The 23,666-nt window shown below is 49.8% G+C and overlaps 1 protein-coding gene across 4 annotated transcripts in view; it reads right to left on the reverse strand.

The window, feature by feature from the left end:
• Positions 1-235: 235 nt before the first annotated feature.
• The window catches only part of FRMPD3 (FERM and PDZ domain containing 3), a 74,831-nt gene continuing 51,400 nt past the window's right edge, over positions 236-23,666 (reverse strand). For all 4 annotated transcript variants that reach the window (XM_082716949.1, XM_082716950.1, XM_082716948.1 and 1 more), the window contains 3 exons: positions 15,463-15,607; positions 5,883-6,704; positions 236-4,211 (listed from right to left, as the gene is read on the reverse strand). In XM_082716949.1, coding sequence (XP_082573075.1) covers positions 1,177-4,211; positions 5,883-6,704; positions 15,463-15,607 — 4,002 coding nt within the window. In that variant the 3' untranslated portion in view covers positions 236-1,176. The remainder of the gene's footprint in view (positions 4,212-5,882; positions 6,705-15,462; positions 15,608-23,666) is intronic.

Genomic DNA, 23,666 nt, shown 5'->3' on the forward strand with positions numbered 1-23,666 from the left:
CTCCGGAGAGAGAGAGAGAAAGAGAGAAAGAGAGAGAGAGGTGCAGGACTGCACCGGGTAAGGCGCTCAGCTTCTTTTCTTAGAGAGACAAATCCACAGGGTCAATACACAGCCAAAAGCATATACTCAGGATTAACATATCACGCTAGCTTCCAGAAGTTTAAGATATAGTCATCAACACCCCCCACCCCTACCCCTATCCCCCCTCCCCCCACCCCCCATCCCCAATCCGTAGCTAAGTCAAACTCCTAAGGACAGTCTGTCTGGTAGATGTTGAGAGAGGAACCGCTCGCCTGGAGCGCCAGCCCTGGCGCTGGGCTGGGCTGGGCCAGGCTGGGCTGGCCTGGGCCGGGCAGGCTCCGGGGCCTGCTCCGGGTCTCCCCGGGGCAGACATTTATCACCAGGTACCTAACCCAGAACGAGTGGGGTGATCCCAGATGCTTGCTCCCTAGTGGACTGAGCCACCCTGCCCATCAGCGAGGGACAGGGCACTTTGGGGATGGCTGGTGTGGAGCTACTGGGCCTGGGGGGCGAGGGCTCCCAAGGCCGCCAGCCTGTGAGGCAGGCCACCGACAGCCCTGCGTGGTGGCTGTTTTCTGTAGACCTGCCCCCCGGGCCCAGGCCCTCTAGGGTGGCTTCTGCCTGGTGAGTGTGAGCCCAGGGTGGGCGGGCACAGCTGGGGGGAGTGCCCTTGGTGCACCCCCCACCCTGCCGCTGGGCATGGTGTCTGGTGCTACAGCTACTGCTCCGTGGGGGGTGGGGAGCAGATGCCAGGAGGAGCTCAAGGCCTGTGGGCCTGCCTGCTTCGAGCCCTGGCTCCCCTGGCCCCCCAGAATGGAGCAGGAAGGTGAGCCTGATGTCACCTGTCAGCCCTAAAGAAGAGATAAAAATCCAGCTCTGCGGCAGGCAGGCAGGCGCAGTGACGAGGGGCCTTGGCCCTCACAGTGTCGACCAGAGGCCGGGGAAGGGGCGAGGGTGCCCAGGGTGGTGGCCACCCGGAGCCCTCAGGGAACAGCCTTCACCCGGGGAGTTCTCACTCCCCGAAGACTGAAGGCCCGCGGACCCCGACTGGCCGGGCAGACAAGGACACTCACCACGAGATGCAAAGACCACGAAGCTCAAACCTGGGGCCGTGGTTGGGGGAAGTGGGGAAGGGGGCAGGTCAGGGCGGGTGCCCTACTTGATGAGGGTTTTTAAGGAGCGGGTGAATGTGCTCATAACAGTCGCTGAAGTTGGGGAGCCCGGGGGGTGCCCAGTGGCCGCGCTGACAGCTGCCACCGCCTGCTGCTGCTGCTGCTGCTGCTGTTGCTGCTGCTGCTGCTGCTGCTGGCTAAGGTTCCGGGTGGTGGACTCCTCAGCGGCGCGCAGTAGAAAGGTGTAGTTCCTCACCACCTCTTCGACCTTGGCCAGCAGCTCTTGGCGCTGGGCCTCGGAGCGCACGATGAACACCAGCCGCACGAAGGTCTCGATGAGGCTGCTCAGCACCTGGAAGCTGCCCGTGATGGCCGCCAGCATATGCGTAGGGCTCTTGTCCACGTTGGCCACGCGGCGGCACGAAGCCCGGAGCTCCTTGAATTTGAGAGCCAGCTCGAGCTTGTACTCAGAGATCTGAGAGACATAGGGCTTCGGCGCACGGGCCTCGGGGCTGGCCACGCACTGGCGCAGGACAGTCAGTAGCTCATTGGTGTCCAGCCTGGCAGCCAGGAAGCCGTCGGGCAGGCCATAGGCATGGGCCCGCAGGGCATTGATCTTGGCCAGGCTCCCCTCGAAGGTGGACACACGCAGGTCGATCTCCTGGGTGCGGGAGGCCTCGGGGCTGCTGCTGCTGCAGGTGGCAGCATCCAGCACCTGCAGGGTCCTGCTCACCACAGGCACCACCTGCTCGTCCAGCTTCATGCCGGGCAGGATCTTCATGGGGATGGAGTAGGAGAGCTCGTCCTTGCCGTCACTGGCATCATCCGCCATGTCACACTTGCGGTAGTAGAAGCAATAGCGGATGGAGCAGCATTTGCCGCTCTCGCTGTCCTCGTCCAGGTCGGCGGGCTTCTGGTACACCTCTTCCGGCAGCGAGAACACTGCCATCTGTCTGGGACCTTTGGTCTCGGGGGCAACCTGGACGTATGAGGGGTCTCCCAGGGTCGGCGACTCCAGGGACTTGGTTTTGGGACCCAAGCCTAGGGGGAGGCCTGCCTCTACCTCCTTGGGCTCCCTGGGCAGCATGCCCAGGGGTGGGTGTGGATAGATATCGGAGGTCAGCGAGGCCCTGTCGCCCTGGTCCAGTTCACCGATACTGTAGCGGCGCATCAGCTTCCTATAGTTGGGAGCGCCCAGACACTCCCCCCCTGAGGCACACGTGGTCAGGCAGGACATACCGCTCTCAGGGTCTGATCGGCACTCCCGGGATTCCAGGCTGGTGGAGCGGAGGCGCCCGGCGTTGGTGGGGCTACCGAGGCTCAGGCCCGGGCCGGCCTCCGGCTGCCTCTGGGTAGGGGGGAGCCTGTCCCTCTCCCGCCCCCGGAGCCCGGGCACAGGCGTCTGGGGGGCCTGTGGCCGGCCCCCACGGCAGATGCGCTTGCAATCACAGCTGCGCCTCTGTTCCCGTGACATGCCTGGCCCCTGCTGCACAGGGCTGCTGCGCAGTTGGCAGCTGCAGCGGCCCGGCGCGGGGGGCTGCAGGTACTCGGGGCCCGGCAGCTCCCCTTGGCTGGGAGGCTTCAGAAGTTCCTCGAGGAACTCTAGCTCATACTGCTTCACCTTCTGCAGCTGGGCCTGCCGCTCATCAGTCTCCTTCTTCTGGCGGGTTGGAAAGGTGGCTGAGAATAAATTGCGGAGCCGGAAGGGCCCTCGGGAGGATTTGGGCTTGGTGGGGCCTTCGGAGGCCGAGTGGCCTCCATCCAGGGTTGTCTCAAGCTTCCTGGAGGGCATGGTGCTCACCTGCCGGCTGGCAGCCTGGGGCCTCAGTGGGCTCTGGCCTCGGGGTTGGTAGCTGGGGCTCTGGCCTCGGGACTGGCTGCTGGGGCTGTGGCCTCGGGACTGGCCGCTGGGGCTCGGGAGAGCCATGGAGTAGCTGGCTCGGGGCACCAGGCTGGTCTCCTCGATCTTGCTGCCTTGGGGCACACTCTCCAGCTGCCCCTTCTCCCCTTGGCTGGAGATGGCGGCCGGCTTGTGCAGGGCAGGCTTAGCCCCCTCTGGCCCGGCCTTGCCTGCTACCTCCCCTATGCATTGCTTGCTCAGGGACTCTCGATTCGCTCGTGAAAGATAACTTTTAGGAGGGAAACTTTGCCCAGGCAGCCGGTCCTCTTGTGGTGAGAGGTGCAGGCTGTCAGCCCGGCTGCCTGTGGGCGCTCTGGAGCCAGAAGAGACCTCTGGGCTCAGCGGCTGCTGGGAATTCCGTGAGGTCTCTGGAGCACCGGGGCTCATTTTGAACTTCAGATTCTTATTTGCACTGCTGCCCATCATGCTAACTTCTGATCTTCCCATGCTGACCTCAGGCCTCCCCATGCTGGCCTCCAGCCTTCTCTCCCCACTGCTGGGAGGGGTCACTATGGCCCCACTGGGGGCAGGTAGGCTCTTAGGGTGAACCACCTGCTGGAGGGCGGCCGAGATGATAGCAGGGGTCACGCTGCCCTTCGGGTCCAGGATAAGCTTGGGGCTCAACCTGACTTCTTTGGGCAGGTTCTCCCTTAGCTCAGACACCTGCTCTTCACTGAGGGATGGTGTGGCTGCCCTCAGTGACATCTCCAGGCCTGCCCTCGCATGGCCGGGCCCTTTGTCCTCAGGAACTGGGGACAGCAGGCTCAGATTCTTCTGCTCACTAAGTTGTGGGGACAATGCTGGGTGCACAGCCAGGGCGTATGCTCGCTCTCTCTGAGGTGGCTGGGATTCTGATGGGGGCAGCTTCCTCCGAGCGCCAGGGGGGCCAGGACTCTGGCCTGTAACCGCTGGCTGCAGGGCTGGGTTGGGATCTGGGCGCCCAAGAGAGTAAGGGGCCGTGAGGACAGCCTGGGCGGCGCAGCTCTGGATCCGGAAGGGCAGGTCCTTGCGAGCCAGGAGGCTCTCCTTGTTGAGGTGCTGGGCCAAGAAGTAGGTGGTGTTCTGGTGCTGCTTCATGGCGGACACCATCTCTGACATGTCTGTGAGCTCTGAAGAGTTGGTTTCGTGGCCCGAGTCCAGCGATGATTCAGGGGTGATGGTGGCCAGTACAATCAGACCTAGAGGGACAGGGAGGGGGCTTGCTGCACTTACTCCAATCAGGTCCTTTCGCCAGCCTTACATAGGAGGTTTACGGGTGGGGGGAGGGGGGAGCGGTGAGGGGGCAAGGGCAGCCAGCAGTATTTGCAGCCAGGGAGAAAGCCCTTAGGTCAGTCCCAGGATTGGCCTGGAGGAGGGTGCAGGCAGTGGGAGGTATAGGGCTGAGGCGGGGAGGAGGGGAGGGGAGGGGCAGAGGGAGACAAGCTGGAAGAGGGCTCCTGAAGGGCGGGAATCCGAAAAAGAAACAAAAGAGGCATAGAAGAGATCCACAGGGCAGTGTGACGGCAAATTAACATGCACAGCCATGCACAGCGCATGCAGAACAACGTGCTAATCATCACTATTTTTAGACTCAATAGCGAGGAAATGTTTGTCAATTGTCCTGAAGAGGGCTGGCAGAGAGAGGCCCCTCTCTATCTGGCCCTCCTCATCTGGCCAGGCCAGCCTACAGCTGAGGCCCTTGTGCCTCAGTGTGTCCTCTCTCTGACGACCACAAGGGGCCTCTCGCTAGCCAGGGAGCGGGTGCTCCAGACTCTGAACAAAGAGAAATGCTGGGGGTGGGGAGGGTCAGGGAGGGGGGTGGCCAAACGCATGCAGACTGCCCACCACCAAGGATGCCCTTGCATACAGAAAAGGGAGGGGCTGGGTCTCTCCCTGGTTAGTCAGGCTGCCTCTGACCCCAAGCTCTTCTTCTTCTCTGCCCACATGTGCCCCCTGCCTCACACACTTTCCCATATGCCTTCTTTTTCCCTGTTCCTTTTGTGTTGCTGTAGCATTTACCTGTTCTTTTTAAGGTGTGTGTGTGTGTGGAGGTATGTATCTTGAGTAGGGGTACAGTCTGACACGCATGCATGGCTACACGGTGGACGCACGTGTGTCTGTAACAGGGAATAGCATGCACATCATATGGCTCTCCTACCAAATAATACCTGCTGCTACTAGCTACTACTTATGATGGAGACTAATAGCTTTATTCCTATGTGCTAGGCAGTGCTTTGTATGAATGATTTCATTTTGTGCTCACAGCAAGCCCCCGTGATATGACTATTGTTACCAGACCCATTGAAAATGACAAAAGCGGGGCTCAGAAAGGGTTAAGTGCCTTGCCGAAGGTCGCACTGAAAAAGAGTGAAGAAGCCAGGACTTGGGTGGCTCTGACTGGGAGCCCATGTTCTCAGGCAAGGTAAGGACCTCAGCCCTGAGCAGTGATGGCGCCTGGCCTCCCCTGACCCCAGGGCACTAGGTGGTTGGTTGGTCATTTTGTTTTTTCTTCCAGTCATGTGCGTGCTGGATATTCTTTGCCTGTCTTCTAGATCTCTCAACAGTTTTGCTCTGATCCTCCATCCTGGCCTGGCTCCGTAGCTGTCACAGCCCCAGTCCCTGAGGTCCACCTGCAGGACATTTCCAGAGATGGAATGGTGAGAGCCAGAGCTCCAGCCGGAGCTAAGCAGCCGGTCCCTGACTGGGCGTTGTTGATCCCCTGACCCTATCTGAGCTACCTCTGGCCGTCCACTGCCCTGGAACCCCACGGTGACTTTGACCTCTGCTCCGGAAGAAGCAATATCACCCGCTGGCCCTGTCTGGCCAGGAGAAGGAAGGGGAGGCAAGAGGGAGGAGGAACGGGCCGTTACCTGCAGTCTGTGGGGGTTGGGGGTGGGGTCCATCCTCTGAGGCTGCCAGGGCTTCCAGAGCCTGCAGAGTGGACACCAGGGCATCATCTAGTTCCTGGGCATGATCTCGGACTGTCCGGGTCTGCACACTGTCGATCAGTGTCACTGGAATCTCATCATACAGTAGCCCACGCAGGTGGCGTCCTTGTTCCTGGCTCTGGACCGCCCGGCGCTTGGGGTCATCCTCATCTGAACTGTTGTCTCGGAAGCCAGGAGGGGGCGCAGCAATGGCAGGCAACAGCGACGTGCTCTCATCTTCCTCCTCTTCCTCCTCCTCACTCCCAGGGGGTGGGAGGGACATCAAGTCTACCATATTGTCACGAGAAGAGCCGGGCCTCCCACCTTTGCGAGGGCCCAGCTGCTCCTGAAGTTTGGCTTTGCAAGAGTCACAGTAGAAATTCAGGGCTTCCGCCCCAAGGGAATTGTCCAAGGTGTAGGACCGGGCCCTGCTGGCGCAAGGCTCATGGTCCAGGCTGGCTGCATCAAAGTCATCAGGGATCACATCGTAACCTTGGCCAGAGCTTTTGGACGTGGGGTCAGACTTGGTCCGGGGCCTGGTCTCCTCAAAGAAGATTAAGTTCTCGTTGACATCAGTCCGGCTTTCCTGTTCCTTCCTTTGTTCCCGCATGTGGAGGTAGCAAAAGCTGACAAGCTCAGAGTCGGCAGGCGGGGGCGTGCTGCGGCTCGACTTCCGGGGGCTGGTGCCCACGCTGCCCACATAACTACTCTCCTTTTTCCCCAGGTGGCCCCCAGGGACAGGGCGGTGGGCACTGTGCATGTAATCTAAACCCAGAAAGAGAATCAACAGATGAGCCCTGGTGTCGAGGACTGTGGCTGAGCTCCCTTGGCGTATCTGGGGTGCCACTGGATTGGCAGGTACTGACAGAGAGGATTACCTGGCCGCTAGAGGTTAGGGGAAGGGGCAGCCATGTTGTTGCCAACCCTCAAAGTAGAGTGAGGAGACCAGCCCCATGGGAAAAGGCATGGGGTGATGGGAGAAGGAGCTGAGCACCTTGTTATCTGGGTACGCCTGGGCTCTCACCCAGGTATACCTGGTCTGAAAGTCAGCTGTCCACATACTTTTTAAAAAAAAGTGAAATTTGTTTTATGTCCCCCTGGGAACTGGCCCAGCACACCCTCCCGCCCTCCATCCCCATATTTTTCAGAGCCTTTCCAACCCCAGTGCTCTATTATGGATCTCTACTAGCAGAAGGAAATAACATGACCAGTTCCTTGTGCCTTAGAGGACTGTTACAGAAGGACCCTAGAAGACTAAACCGCTACTGGTAGTATTCTGGGCATCTGAATGTGTAAAGTATACGGGAAATAGGCTGGGACGTCCGTATGTGGGAGGAGGGTAGGGGGGGGCATTCTTCCAAGCCCTCACATCTCATTATTTCTCTGTATCTGGGCAGGGCTAGCCTGCATGCTACGCAGTGTTCTTGCCAACAGCTTTTTAATGACGGTCGGTATGCACATCTGAGAATTATCCATAGCGAATGAAATGCTTTCTCTCTAAATGCATTCTCTCTTGTAGACTGTTTTGGGGGCTCTTCCCCGTGTCATCTGGGAGAATATACTCAGATAAGGCCGATTCATTTTGCTAGCAGCAGACAGAACAGATGGCAAGAAAGCACTAACGAAGGCTAAGGTCACCACACATGAACCCATTTAATCCTCACAAGAAGCCAGTGAAGTAGGTGAGGTCACTATCCCCATTTTGCAGAGAGAGAAATGGATCCATTTGGTTATGTGACCTATCCAAGGTCACATGAATCATAAATGGTGGCCTGGATTTGAACCCAGGTCTCAGGGACTACAAAGCCCATGTTTTTAACCAGTACCCTATTGTTCATCGTGGCAGTCAAGATGCTAGAAAACAAAACTTCAAAATGCCTTTCAATTTCCAGTTTGATGGAGTCAGCGTGTCAGTGTTGCTTTTCACAAGAGCTTCCAACCATCACAAAAACATGGTGTTGGCACTTTGCAACAGAGTCCCAAAATATATGAAGCAGAAACTGACTAAATCAAAAGGAGAAACACACAATTCAACGGCAATCATTGGACCCTTCAATACCCCACTTTCAATAATGGATAGAACGATTAAACATAAGACCAACAAGGAGATAAAGGACCTGAACAACTATAAACTAAGTAGACATTAAGTAGTCACAGAAATCTATAGGACATGCCCCCTACCAACAGCAGAATATACATTCTTCTCAAGGGCATCTGGAATGTTCTCTAAGATAGACCAGATGGTAGGTCATAAAATAAGCCTCAATAAATTTAAAAGAAATGAAATCATACAAAATATGTGGGTTTTTTTAGCATAATGGAATTAGAAATCAATAACAGAAAGAAATTTGGGAAACTCACAAGAATATGGAAATTAAACCAAATATCCCCAGATAGCCAATGGTTCAAAGAAGAAATCACAAGGGAAATTAGAAAATATTTAGAGATGAATGAAAATGAAGATACAACATATCCAAACTTAAGGGATCTAGCTAAATTAGTGTTTAGAGATTAAATTTATAGCTATAAACACATACATTAAAAAGGAAGAGTTTTTACATCCGTATCTTAACCTTCCACCTTAAGAGACTTGAAAAAGAGGAGCAAACTAAACCCAAAATAAGCAGAAGGAAAGAAATAGTAAAGTATAGAGGACAGAAAAACAATAGAAAATCAAAGAAACTAAAACTTGGTTTTGTTTTGTTTTGTTCTGTTCTGTTTGAGAAAGAGCTTCCATGCATGTGTGAATGGGGGAAGGGGCAGGGAGAGAGAAAGAGGGAAAATTGCCAGCAGTCTCCATGTTCAGTATGGAGCCTGATGCGGGGCTCAATCTTATGACCCTGAGATCACGACCTGATCTCAAATCAAGAGTCGGACGTTCACCTGACTGGGCCACCCAGGCACCCCAAAAGTTAGTTCTTTGAAAAGATCAATAAAATGGACATTTAGCTGTAGAGACCAAGCCAAAAAAAAAAAAAAAAAAAAAAAAAGAGAGAGAGAGAGAGAGAGAGAGAAGATTCAAGCTACTAAATCAGGAATGAAAGAAGGACCATCACTACTGACTCTACAGGTACAGACTTGATTATATGGGCTTATTATAAATAAGCTTATGCTAAAAAAAAAAACACTAGATAACCTTGATGAAATGGACAAATACCTAGAAATATATGCTTAAAACTGACTCAAGAAGATAGAAAATCTGAATAGGCCAATAAAAAGAAATAAATTGAATTAGTAATTAAAAGTACCCACCCATGCCCCCACTAAAAATAAAACTTGGGCCCAAATGGCTTCACTGGTGAATTATGGCAAATGCTCAAAACACTTAAACAAGTTCTTCATAAACCCTTCCAAAAAAACAGAAGAGGAGGGAACACTTCACAACTCATTCTACAAGGTTGATATTACCATGGTTCCAAAACTAGACAAAACATCACAAGAAAACTATAGAGCAACATTTCTTCCACATATTTCTTCCACAAAGTTCCTCAACAAAATACTAGCAATCTGAATCCAGCAACATAAAAAGTATGATACACCATGACCAAATGGTATTTATTGCATGAATGCAAGGTTGGTTTAGCATCCAAAAATCAATTAATGTAATACACCATGTTAATAGAATGGTGGACAAAAAACACATGATCATCTCAATAGACTCGGAAAAATAATTTGGCAAAAGCCACCACCCTGTCATGATAAAACTGAAAAACTAGAAATAAAAGGGAACTTCCTGAACATGATAAAGATTATCTATGAAAAACCCATAGCAAACATACCTGATGGTGAAAGAGAAAGCTTTCCCCCTAACGTGATGACAAAACCCAGAATTTCTCTTCTTAACACTTCTATTCAACACTGTACTAGAAGGTCTAGCCAGGACATTTTGGCAATAAAATGAAATATAAGGCATCCAGATTGGAAAGGAAAAGTAAAACTATCTCTACGTGCAGATGACATGACCTTGTATAGAAAAAGAATCTCAAGGAATTCGCAAAAAATTATTAGAGCTAATAAGCTCAGCAGGATCACATGGAAAAGGACAATACAAAAATTAATTATATTGTTACGGAGTATCAATGAATAATCCACTAATGAAATTAGGAAACACTCTATTTCCAATAGCACCAAAAGGAATAAAATACATAGGTATAAATTGAACAAAAGAAGTGCAAGACTTGTACAATGAAAATTACAAACATTCGTGAAAGAAATTAAAGAAGATTTAAATAAATGAAAAGACATTCTATATTCATGGATTGGAAGACCCAATCTTGAGTGCCTTCCAATCGAACATAGCAGTACTTCCCAAACTGATCTACAGATTCAACATAGTCCCTATCAGAATCCCAACTGACTTTGAAAATAACTGATGAGGTAATTAAAAAAATCCATATGGAATCACAAAGGACACATAATAACCAAAACAATCTTTAAAAAAGAACAAAGTAGGAGGACCCACACTGATTTCAAAACTTAATACAAACCAACAGTAATCAAGATGGTGTGGTACTGACTCAAGGAGAGACACATAGGTCAATGGAATAGAATTGAGAGTCCAGAAAGTAAACCCTCATGTTTATGGTTAAAGAGCCCAATTTAAAAATATAGACAGTTCATGAAGGAAGAACACAAATGGCCAATAAGCACATGCAGAGATGTACAACAGCATCAGCTATGATGATGCGAATCAAAACCATGAGATACCAATTCACACCCACTACAGTGGATGTTCAAAGGAAAAAAAAAGATGGACAGGAATAAGTATTGGTGAGGATATGGTGAAATTGAGTCTTCCGATATTGCTGATGATAATGTAAAATGGTGCAGTCCTCTTGGGAAACAGTCTGGCAGTTTCTCGAAGTTAAGCATAGAGTTACTGTTTGACCAGCAGTTCTGCTCTAGTTGTATACCAAAGAGAAATGAAAACCTATGCCTCCAAAAACACTTGCACATAAAGGTTTATAACATGATTATTCGTAATAGACACAAGGTAGAAACAATGCAACTGTCCATCATCGGATGAATGGATGAACGGAAGGCAGTCTTTCAGCACTATGGAATGTTATCTAGCCATAAAAAGGAAGGAGTTAGTGATATAGGCTACAACGTGAAGGACGCTTGCATTACACTAAATGAAAAAAAAAAAAAAAAAAAAAGTAAGCCACAAAGAAGACTATATATTGTATGGCTCCATTTACCCAAAATGTCCAGGATATGCAGAACTATAGACCCAGAAAGCCAGTTCATTCATGGTTGCTTAGAACTGGGTGGTCACTAGGAGGGAACCAGGGAATGAGTGCTAACGGGTACAGCATTGTTTTAGGAAGGGTAAAAAGGTTCTAAAATTAAATTGTGGCAATGATTACACAATCCTGTAAATATATTAAATATACTAAAAAAATGCTGAGTTGTTGGGGTGCCTGGGTGGCTCAGTCGGTTAAGCAACTGCCTTCAGCTCAGGTTATGATCCCAAGGTTCTGGGATCAAGCCCCACGTCAGGCTCCTTGCTCAGTGGTGATTCTGCTTGTCCCTCTCCCTCTGCTGCTTCCTTCTGCATATGTGTGTGCATACTCTATCTTCCGCTCTGTCAAATAAATAAATAAAATCTTAAAAAAAGATGCTGAGTTGTGAACTTTAAATGGGTAAATTTTCTATCTTTGAAATTATATTTCAACAAGGCTGATTCTTTAAGGAGCGCCTGTGTGGCTCAGTCACTTAAGTCCAACACTTGGTTTCATTTCAGGTCATGACCTTGGGGTGGTGGGATTGAGCCCTGAATCAGGCCCACGCTCAGCACAAAGTCTGCTTGAGATTCTCTCTCTCTTTCTTCCTCTGCACCTCCCCCCTACTTGTGCTTCCTCTCTCTAAATAAATGAAGAAATAAAATCTTTTTTTAAGATTTTTATTTATTTATTTGACAGAGAGAGAGACAGCGAGAGAGGGAACATAAGCGGGGGTGGGGGGCGGTGGGAGAGGGAGAAGCAGGCTTCCCGCTGAGCAGGGATCACAACCTGAGCCAAAAGCAGATGCTTAAAGACTGAGCCACACTAGGCGCCCCAAGAAATAAAATCTTTAAAAGAAAAGCTGTTTATTTAAGAAAAAAAAGCACAGCACTGGGCACCAAGTGTACTCTCAATCATTATAAAAAGGGCCAAAAAATGCACTCTGCTCTTGAAAGAACTTCATGGGGTTTATCTCACCATAATCCTGTCAAATCTCTCCTGACGTAGGAGCTGTTATCGTCAGTTTCCAGATGAAGCAACTGGGACTGTTTATGGAATTTGTTCATGATCACGCGGCTAAGACATGGTCTCTACCTTCAGATTCCAAGCCCTCGCTGTCTTTCATGGACCCCACTGCCCTTTTCAATACAGAGTCCACGTAATCGGGTCAATTAGGCCTTGGTGGCTGTATCTAGATCTAGGGTACTTTGGATCAGCAGGGGGAATATTAACATCACAACCCTTTGAGCCTCAGTGAAGAAGTGCTCTACAGCAGAGCTAAGCCAGGAGCACAAATGATCAGTTCTGGAGGTTTCTATCCTCAGGCACTGACCACAGGTCCGGGCCATGCACCAGGTGCTGACTACCTACGAGACAGCTGAACAGTCAGCCCAGCCAGCCTGGCAACAAGCTGCCATCAGAGGTGGCTCCCGGGGGCATGTCCAAAAGCAGGTGGTGACTCCTCTCAGATCAGGGCTGGAGGTCTAAGGATAGCTCCCCTCCCTGCAAGGTGGGAACATTTCCCCACAGCAAGCTGACAAGGCCAGGGGAGGCCTAGCCCACCACTTGGTACTGTGATTTCCAGATCCGAGGAGCAATACAGTGCTGTGCGAAGGAGAAAATATGTTTGGAAAAGCCCAAGTCTCCTCCAGACATAAGGTTAGAAATGCTAGGAGAGCCAGGTGTGCTGGGCTGATGGCTGGAACAGTGTGCCTCTCAGATTCAAATCTGCTGTAAATTGCTCATCAGCTTTCCCCAAGGGGGATGTCCTAGTCTAGCTCTCTGTACTCAGCCACTCAGAAGACTGCCTTTTAAAAAAATGCTTGCAAAGAACAGGCTGGTGATCCAACTAGAGTTATGTTCAAAATATATGCAGTGTGTACACACACACACACACACACACACACACACACATAGTGCAACACGGAATCAAACAGCTTTCTATTAGTTGTCTTTGCTGTATTCTCAGTCTGATGATCAATACTGGTCAAAGGGACGATCTGGAGGCCTTTAGAGGCCCTCAAGTTCTTTCTGAATTACCCGAAAAAGCACCTAGTATGTTCAGTCAAGCTTTAGATCTCTTATGTGTTTCTGGGTTTTAACTACATGAAAATGGGTGAGCCACGCATGGGATATACGGTAGCCATTAATCAGAATATTCAATTTACCAGACCAAGCTGTTTCCTAACCATGGCAGAAAATCAGGGACTTCTTCTGACTGGGGTCCTCACTGAGGCCCCCAAATGCTTCTTTTGCTGGATTTCTCCCAGGATACTGGAGAGAAATGGCAGCTGAGCACTGAGTTGGTGGGGCTAGCTGGCAGCTGCTGTGGGACAAGAATATGGACGGAGGCAGACAGATCAGCCCTTAAGTGGGCTGGAGCTTTGGCCCTGAGGATAAAGCCCAGAGGAGGCTTGCAGGATGCCCGTTCCCTAGAGATCTTCACTAAACAACAGCTGGGCACCGGGGCTTCTTTTTTGGGATGAAAGTGGGGGAGGTGGAACATGGAGGAAGCATCTCTCAGCTTTGTACCAGGAACCGATGGCCCCGCACTGTGACCTGGGTGGAGGGCTCCTCAGGGTGGCTCCTGTTCGTGTCTTGGGGCCATGGGGTCAGATGTGCACGCCAGCCCCCGAACGGCAGGGCTAGGGCTCTAACCCTGCCCCAGCCACCAGGAGCACTTAGTGGTTGCCCTTGAGCCAGCAGCTAACAGTTCAAAAGGCTAAGTACTGGGCCCAGGCATGGACCCACACCCCTGGAGAGGCAGAGAAGAACAAGGAGAATGCCACCGTGGTCCCTTGGGCTCCTGCACCGAGATGGGCCCTGTGCTAGCGACAGCCAAGCCACTGTCCCTCTGCAGGCCCCAAGGGGGATGCTCAGGAATCAGGGAAGGGCTTGGAAACCATGCCTGGCATTTATAGAAGCCTTCTTTCCAGGCTGCAACACCTTCAAGGGAATCCCACGGTCTGATTTGCCTTTGGAGAAGCAACAGGGATGCAACTCTAGGCGTGTTCAGTGAGACTGAAGGGAAACAGGAAGCCTGTGCCCTCACTTGGTGCCATTATCCCTACAGAGAGATGCATACTTAAGAGCAGCACCGACCACGGTGCTGATGGGATGACAGAACACTCTGGAAGGCAGGTGGGACTACAGAGCCATTTCTCACTTCCTCATCTTGTTCTTGGCTGGGCTCCAGGCTCCTTCTTCTGTATTCCCTTCTCCCTTTCTCTCTCTCCCTATCCTGCTTAGCAAAAAGCATCATTGACTTAGCTGTGATGACAGAGAGGACCAAAGGGGACAATGACAATAACTAACACAGGCTTGGCCATCACTTGGCCATCTGCAGGCCTGGTAATACCTATGGCCATCTGCTTGGGAGCTATTTACCTGAGGACGCATGGCAACTCGGCCTCCTGGCTTCTTCCTATTTCTAGTCAGTTCCTTTGCTTCTCTACGTGGAACCTCTGTCTATGCCTTGGGGCCACCTGTCCTTAAGGCCACCTGTCCTTTCCCCAGTCTCTGTTTGGTGGACTGCCTTCTACGTCTTGTGGGCAATGTTAGGAGATGTACACATGGGCTTGTCATGGTGCTTGTGATGAAGAGAAAATGACATGAGGGTGTGCTGTTCAGGTCTTCTGGCTTGGTTTGGGGCAGCAGGATCTGGACTGGGCTGATCGTTCCCAAGGCCCCTGTTTGTGCCAGCAACAGGACAGCTCCGAGGGGTAGCTGCACGGAGTTGCCTAACTGGGAAGCCTGGTGTTGGGGGCTGCACTTGACCTTGTTCTTGGTGGTCATCCCGTCATATCTCTGGTATATACTCTAAACCCCCACAGTCTCTTCTACCCCAGGCTTCCATGGCCTCTTAACTCCAGGCAGCTCTGTCAATCCCCATTATGATGAATAAGAGAACGATTTTATCTTCACTTTCAACCTGCACCTTCCACAAAGCCCATGCCTCTCTCCTAGATCACTGTACCTCTAAAGCTGTGCCTTAGATCTACTGCAATTCTCTAACTGGTTCTACTTATTGCTTATTTGTTATTTTTATCTTACGTGCTTTCACTGACTCGATTGTGATGTGTTGTCACAGGCATCCTTTGTGGGACAGGCCCATCTGAACGTCAGCTGTCTTTCCCACTGGCTTGTGCCAGGAAGGAACCAGCCATATAGCACTGGCTCCTGGGAAATCAGGGTGCTGGGGAAATGGGGGTAAGCACTAAGGCAGCAGAGCCCCTCCCTCCCTGTCTCCAGGGTCCCAGAGGGGCTCCGGCATACTGAAAACTGAGGCTGAGCCCTACCTGCCTTGATCATTGGAGGCGGAAGAGGTTGGCTGGCCGGCCTAGAGAAGACCATCTTCCTGGAGTCCAGCAGGAGACGGCAGTACCCCGCAATCAGGCAGGCAAAGTTGGTGGCTTCAGGCCACTCCATCAACAGCACCAGAGGCTGGGGAGAAACGAGAAGAACCATGAGGACATGGGAAGGAGGGGAGCAGGTGCACGTCCAGGGGGACCACAGTGAAAAGATGACTTGCAGAGGTACAGGAGTCATACTTTCTAAACCAAAAACCGAGGCGTGTGGACTGACAGACCAATTCTTCTGGTTTGAGAGTTTACTTATAGTGAGCTCCTACCCAGGTATCAAAATTAAATCAAACTTTAGTTTCACATTTAATGAACTACCTTTACTGAAAAAAGATTAAAGTCATATAATTTCATGTGCCTGCTGTGTGGTTGTATTTGTGTTTGTCGGGAGACCGGCAGAGGTGTGGGCCATCTGGGAAAGATGGGGTGAACCTGGGAGTCCTGGCTGGACTGGGGAACATCCCTGATAGAAAGTTCCTGAACCCATAAACTATCTCTTGCTCATCTATAGCCCTTTGTGCCCAGTACCCAGAATGTTCCATGCAACAAAATCCTCACTGTGCCTTCTGGACACAGTCTTTTCTGGCCTGCAGCCCTGCTCAGACCTCCATACTACCCCCTGTTTCCTAGAGTGTCCTCAAGATGTTAGTTGGTGCCCCCTGAAACAGTTCCTTGGTCCAATAAATGTGTGAAACCCTGGGTCAAACAAAGTTACGTAGAGACTTGTACTTACAGGAACTCTCAGACTCTCAGACACTTTCACGTAGGAATGTGCACTGTGAAATGTTAATAGTGTGGCCAGGGGGCTTTAGGATTCCAACGTTTCCAAATTATTTGACTAAAGCCATCTATTTTCACAGAAAATCTCATGGTAGTAGGGTTGTACTTTTTTTAACCTATTTTAGGAAATGCTGGCATACTCTGTTGACTTTTTTTTTTTTCCTCTCTGTTGACTTTTGTTCTTGACCCTGAATCAGTCAAATTAATCCCAGGATTAGCTGGTTGACTGTTTCAGTGACTTGGCACTGATACACCAAAGGAAAGACAGACCTCTCCCAAATCAATATCTTTCCAAGAAACCTTCCCAATATCTGTATCGTGATTTTGTCAAAGTGTGGCTTGAAAGAAGTCTGGGTCAGATTGAAGTCAGCAGTGGGAGTATTCGTCCTGGGACAGGGCAGTGTCCTCCAGATAAAGACCAATGGAGACTGGCTGAAGAGGGAGCCATGGGGCAATGAATCACCTTGACTTTTGGCTGTTCCCAGACCAGGCATTAAGAACTGAAAGAATTAGGATGGAATGAATCCCTTCTCTCACCAGTGAAATAGCCATCGCAACAGTTCAATGAGAGGTGATGAGAGCCTCCACGAGGGTAGCGGCAATAAAACCAACACCGTGGAAGACTTGGTTGAACTTGGTCACCAATTAGACTAGCCTTCTTGGCCTGGATCACCACCTGGGGAACAATTCTGAATCCAAACCAGCTCACCTTTTAAATTAAGTTGCCCGAGTCCCTTTGCTGTCTGCCAGGATCCTGACACACAGCTCGGGTTGACTATTTTGTAGTTCATCAGACCAGGGTCTGGCAAATTTTTCTGTAAAGGGCTAGACAGCAAATGCTTTAGGCAGTAACTCTGCTATCATAGCCTGAAAACAGCCATAGATAATCTATGAGCTAAACAGTGGGTGTGACGGGGGTCTAAGGAAACCTTATGCACAGAAACAAGCAGTGGGTCTGGTCTGGTTTGATCTAGGAGGGAAGCTTCTTTTCAGCCCAACACAATGTTCACACTCATTTTCACAGCTCTCAGCTTGTTTCATTTGCCAACACTGATCCCCTTCTTTTTTGGAAATTCTTCTCTTTGCTTTTGTTCCCATGAGGTGGCACTGGATTCTCATTCTGTAGTCCCTGACCATTTCCATCTCTCTCTTGGGCTCACTCTTCTTGGACAGCCTCCCAAGAATCACCACCCTCTCAGATTCTTTGCCTACCTCAGTGCTGTGTCTCTATCATATAGTCTCTTGATGGATCAAATCCTATCTTGAATTGTTTAGTTATTCTCTATCCAATGACACTGTGGGCCATGGCAAGGCATTTGGATTCCATCTCCCAGGCTGAGTTGATGATACTCCTGTGGAACTCACTCAACAACATCAGGAAGAAAAGGGACCATCTGTACCCTGAGGAGCAAGTGGCTCCTGTCTCCAATGAGAAGGGGACCAGGGATGAGATGTCACTTTTGGGTCATTTGTTTTTTTAGTTTTTATTTTAGTTTCAGTTAGTTAACACACACCCTTTGGGTTATTATTAAGAAGGGGCAGAGGGAGTGTTTGTCCTCTAGTGAATGGATGCTTCTGTCGCAACAGAATGCATACAACAGAATCTGTACATTCAAGAGAACACAAGGCTGACCTTGTGTACAACAAAGGAGAGACAGAAGTGGAATGGGATCGGGGTGAGAAGAGGGCCTTGACCCCCTGCCACCAATGGCAGAAAGATACCCAGAGGTTTGGGTGTGAATAGCTGCTACCACCATTACTAGGAGGACCCAAGACTCACTAGGTTTGCCTCAAGAGCATTCGCTGACATCATGGCTGCTCCTGCTGCCACTGCTTTACTTCAGGCCCTCTTTGTCCTCCTCCAACACCAAAACTTCTCAAGGTATGTGTGAATGGGTGACAAGGGGGCTGAGATCCCGACCCCTTGGCCTCTGGGTCCTGTTGCGTCTGGTCCCAAGCTGGTTCATCTGCTTATTCTAGTGGGCCATACATTGTGGCATTTTTCACGATATGGAAAATGTGGGGACACACTAATCTCAGGAATCCCAGTAGCCTCCTGATCAGCCTTCCTGCCTCCAGTCTCTTCACTTCACTTCAATTCCCTCCACTCCACCTCCATATTGCTGCCCAAGGTTCCAAAACACAGCTCTCACTTAAAATGTATCTCATCACCTTAAACCTACTACCTTCTCATGTCACATAAACCCTTTAGGACCTGGACTCGACTTAGAGCTCCAGGCATATCTCCCGCTAGCTCACCTGTGCCCTCCTCCCATCCCTGACCCTCTCCTTATGCTCTAGCAATGACACAGAATTTTCAGTTTTCCAGAGATGCCATGTTCTTTGATCACTTCCTAGCTTGACTCACATTGTTCTCTCTGGCTGAAATGCCTGCAGCCAACTCTGCCCACCGGGTGAACTGCTACATGCTGGTGGGATAGCTCGTGGACAGCATAACCCACTGACAGATGACAGCCATTTGTCGCAGAACAGGGCCAACACAGGTCCTGCCCTCATGCAGCTTATAATCTAACAGGAAATAAGACATAAATCAAATAATCATACACATGAATATGAGTGGAAGGTGTGATAAGCATTATGAAGGGAAAGCACAGAGAGTTATCAAAACATAGAATGTTCTGGATCAGTGTGTGGGTAGGTAGGTGTGAACGTGTGCTCCTGTGACCGATCTGTTTCAGAAGCTGGAGAGAGCTTCTCTGAGGAAAGGACCTTGGCTGATGACTAGAATGACATTCCATTTGACCAAAGTACAGGCTGACTGGCTTGACTGACTGATGGACAGATGGACTGACTCGCTGGCTGAGGAGCTGTCTGACTCACTGATGCCCTGGCTCACAAGCTGGCTGCAGGACAGGCAGAATGCCTAATAGCCTGACACCCTGACTGGTTAGCTGGCTGGCTGGCTGGCTGGCTGGCTAATGGATGGATCAGAGGCAGAGAAACCAGCTGGCCAACTGACTTACCTGTCTGACTTCGTTTCACTTTTTCTTGCTTATCTCTTACCCCAAATACAGCCTGATATGGGTAACGAAACAGCATGAAGGCAAAACCCCATGCTCAGAGAAGGGCCCGGGCATCCCCAGCTGGCTCAGTGCAGCACATCAGGTGTCCGTCCTCTGCACGCCCACATGGCCAACAGGGGACACCCCAGCATGGGCCAAAAGGAACTTGTCAAAGGAGCACAGATGTGCTTTTCACCAGCAGGTGTAAAAATCAAATGAAACAAGATGGGATTGGGAGGGAGACAAACCATAAGTGACTCTTAATCTCACAAAACAAACTGAGGGTTGCTGGGGGGAGGGGGTTTGGGAGAAGGGGGTGGGATTATGGACATTGGGGAGGGTATGTGCTTTGGTGAGTGCTGCGAAGTGTGTAAACCTGGTGATTCACAGACCTGTACCCCTGGGGATAAAAATATATGTTTATAAAAAATAAAAAATTAATTAAAAAAATCAAATCAAAGGCAGGCAAGCAAAGAGGTTGGATAGGTTTTCTTAGGAACCTTCAAAGACATTTTATTTTAAATAGGATTTTAACAATTGTGATGTCTAATGTAATGCTTGTCCCTACAGAAAGCACTAGAGCAATAAAGCTCAAACATGATAACAGGAGACACACCGGGCCACAAGAGATCCCTTGGGACCTTTCTTTGATGGTTTCTTTTCCCCCTTATGTGCTTCTGTGGTAATGGGGTATGGTCATGGCCCAATGGTGTGTCAGTCCCACATGGCTGTCTATTGGAGAAAGAGCTCTGCAGTGTCTCACGGTCAACCCACTAACAGCAAGTAAGCAGAGTGAAAATTGTAACCAAATATGCCAAGGCCATCTTCAAACATTACTGGAGAAAAGGGGGTGGGGTTGGAAGCATGGCCAGCCATGAGAAGATAGAGCAGCGATTAATTTGCTATGCCCCAGCCCCAACTCCTTTGTGGGGTTCTCAGAGTGTTCTGGGAATTCACAGGCATCCTGCACTCTGGGATGCCAACTAGGGAGGGGACTCTTCTTGGGGAAGCCTCAGTGCACTCCAGCGTCTCTGAAAACTGGAAAAAGATGGGAATCCAGGGACACAGAAGGGCAAGGGTACAAGATGATGGTCTTTGGGTTCCAGGGGATTTGGGGTCTTGCCTCCAGGGCCCTGGGGAAGGCTAACCGGGCAAAACCAGCCAATCTGGAAACAAGGCAGATTATTGCTGTAAGGCAGTGGTTCTCAGGCCAGACACACATTACAATCCCCTGGGAAGCTTGAAAAACCCATATACCCCAGCCTCACCCCCTCAACATTTTAGATTAAATGGCCTGAGAGGAAGGGCCCAGGCAACCAGTGGTTTTTAAATATTTTTATCCCCAGGGGTACATGACTCTAATGTGCAGCCAGAGCTAAGGACTACTGCTCTGAGTGAAGATTCTTAGCTTCACCAGGGCCTTCCAGAATATTCCCAGGCCAGAGTGGCATATCTAGGAGGAAATGAGCCACGTCTGGTTTCTAACTTTCATGCTCCTAGTTAAGGGAATTCAGACATTCTTTCTTCAGTATACCCTATGCAGTGACGTGCTGGGAAACATTAAACAAGTTCTATGAAGTCCTGATGGGTATTCTTTGTCAATTTCCCAAACCCCGCCCCCCTAATGCTTCCCTTTGTTCACATATATGGAGAGAGGTACCACTCATTAAACACAGATACTGCTGATATGGGGTACCTCCAGGAAGCCTCCTTAATCCCTGAGCCAGAATTAATTTTGCCCTCCTCTGTATCCTGATATGCTCTTGATACCTCTTTTTTGGCACCCTCTTTGGGAATGCCACATATCGGCATACTTCTTTCTCTTCTACAGAGAGCTTCTAGAGGGCAAGGAGCCATGTTTTTCTTTTCGTTTCATGCTTGTACCTCCCATTGGATTTAGCCTGCTTCCTAGCAACACTGAGTTCATACTAAATGACCTTCAGATAGAAGCCTAGATCTTTTTTTTTTCCTCCCTCAATCTTCCTCTTTTTCTCCCATCACCGCATCCCCGATCCTGGCTCTGCTGCTTTATCTGCGAAAAGTATAAATAACCATCCTGTCAATTTCATAGGGCACCGCTTTGTAGCAATACACATAGCAGACATCTCTGATTCCAGATGCATCTGATCTTATGTAACAAAACTTGGGGGTGAGCAGCACTTTCTCAGTTAAATCCTGTCGTTAATGTAGGGGATGAGAGTTTCCTACTTGAAGGAATCTCACAGTTATGTTAGTTTCCTGTTGCTTCTGCAACAAATCAACATGGGCTTAGTGGCTTAAAGAAGACACACCTGTTCTCTTACACTTCTGGAGGTCAGAACTCTGACTCGAGTGTCACTGGGCTAAAATCAAGGATCGACAGGGCTTCGTCCCTTCCACAGGTAACCCACAGTCCTTGACTCATGGGTTCTTCCTCTATCTTCAAGGCCAAGACGGTCCTGCAGAGTCCTTCTCACCTCCCATTACTCTGACCTTCTCTTCTACCTCCCTCTTCTACTTATAAGGATCCTTGTGATGACATAGAGTTTACCTGGATAATCCAGAATAATCTCCCTATCTTAAGGTCAGCTGATTAATTCCATCTGCAACTCTAATTCCCCTCTGCCATATCACATGGGGTATTTACAGGTTCTGGGGATTAGGGCAAGGGCATCTGTGGGAGCGGGCCACTATTCTGCCTAGCAGAAACATTCTAATGCAAAATGAATAATTCCCATGTGGTTTTTCACATGCACCGTATTGCCTGCTACAAGTGGGGCATACCTGAACTATCTACCACCCAACCATGTGCTGTTTCCCACTCAGCAGAGTGCAACCTTCTCCTAGACCCCTCCATTCACCCATGTGATGTCCTATTTATCCCGTAATGTGATCTCTCATCTCTCCATGCACCCGCCATTTGGCCCCTCCATGTGCTGTGTGCATAGCCCCAGCCTTCAGTGTAACCATGATACAGGCAGCAGGCAGGCAGAGTTAAGTATAATAAGACAGGTGCGTTGTGTGTACAAGAGGGGAACGTGTGTGGGCATTTGTGCGCGTGCGCTTGGTGAGTCTGTATATTTCACACTGGCTCTTTCTCATGACCACTGCTGTCTGTACGGCTCAGGCCCTGCTCTTGTCACTTAATCCCTGCGCTAGGGCCAGCATCCGCTCCTCACCTCCCTGGCTTCACACTAGCCTTGCCTTCAAAGCTTTTAGCCAGCTTATTCTGCCCACCCTCAATCTCTCCAATCTTTCTTTCTCGTTAGTCTCCTCTCCAGCCAGGCAACTATGCTTATCGACCTGCACATATGGCTTGCTTATTTCTGTGCTTGCTCTCTGCCAGTGAACACAATCCCACTTCTCTGTGCTAATCCGTGCCTATCACTTCAAGATCCAGCTTAAAACATGCTCTTGTGGGAAGTCAGTTCTTGTTAACCCCTTTCCATTCTTTTGTTCCATGTTCTGCACCATACTCACCTGCAAAATTTACTTCATGTTAACTTTTCTTCATTGCTGTTTTGCTTTTCAAGAAAATAACAGGTCTCATTTGTTTAGTACTTACTATGTATCAGGCAGTGTGCTGAGACCTTTTGCCTACATTTTCTCATTTAACCCCAAACAACCACCTTTTGAGATAGGCATTTCATTGTGCAGTTGAGGAAGTCAGTGTTCAGGGAGGTTAAGACACAATTTCAAGGACACACAGCTTAGGAAGTGGCAGAGCTGGGAGCTAAACCTGGTCTGTCAGATTCCAGAGCTCCATACATGTTCTGATGTTGTGTTATTAAGGCAGGTTGTGTGTCTTTGTGAGGCTAGCCTCCCCAGTAAGACTGTGGTTCCACCTGGGCAGCATTCATGCCCATACCAGTGGCTGGATCGCTCCTAGAAATGAGAATAGCACCCCTCACTCAGTTAATACCCACTGACCCTGCTCAGCTTGGTTCCTCCTGGATCTCTGGACCCAGAGGTCAGTGGTTCTCAAATCTGGCTATACTAGAGGATCACTTGGGGAACTAAAAAGTAAATAAATCCTGATGCCCAGGCTGCACCCTGACCAATTTGATCACAACCTCTGGAAACAGGAGCCAGGCATCTGCACTTTTAAGATGTTCTCAAGGAAAGTCTGTTGGGCAGTCAAGTGTTGAGAATGACTCATACAACACAGAAGAAGAGTCATCCGGAAAGTTGTTTCTCTGTTTTAAACCCTTTTTATTTCTCAGGAAGCCATATCTACACTGCATGTCTTGTCTTTCCTCTCCCTTACATACCTGTCCACCCGGCTTTTTACCCAACAACCCTGGCAGAGGGCAGCAATCATTTGAGGAGGAAGTAGCCACAAGCCAATTAGGTATCAGC

The sequence above is a fragment of the Mustela nivalis genome, assembly GCF_964662115.1.
Source record: "Mustela nivalis genome assembly, chromosome: X".
Lineage (NCBI taxonomy): Eukaryota > Metazoa > Chordata > Mammalia > Carnivora > Mustelidae > Mustela > Mustela nivalis.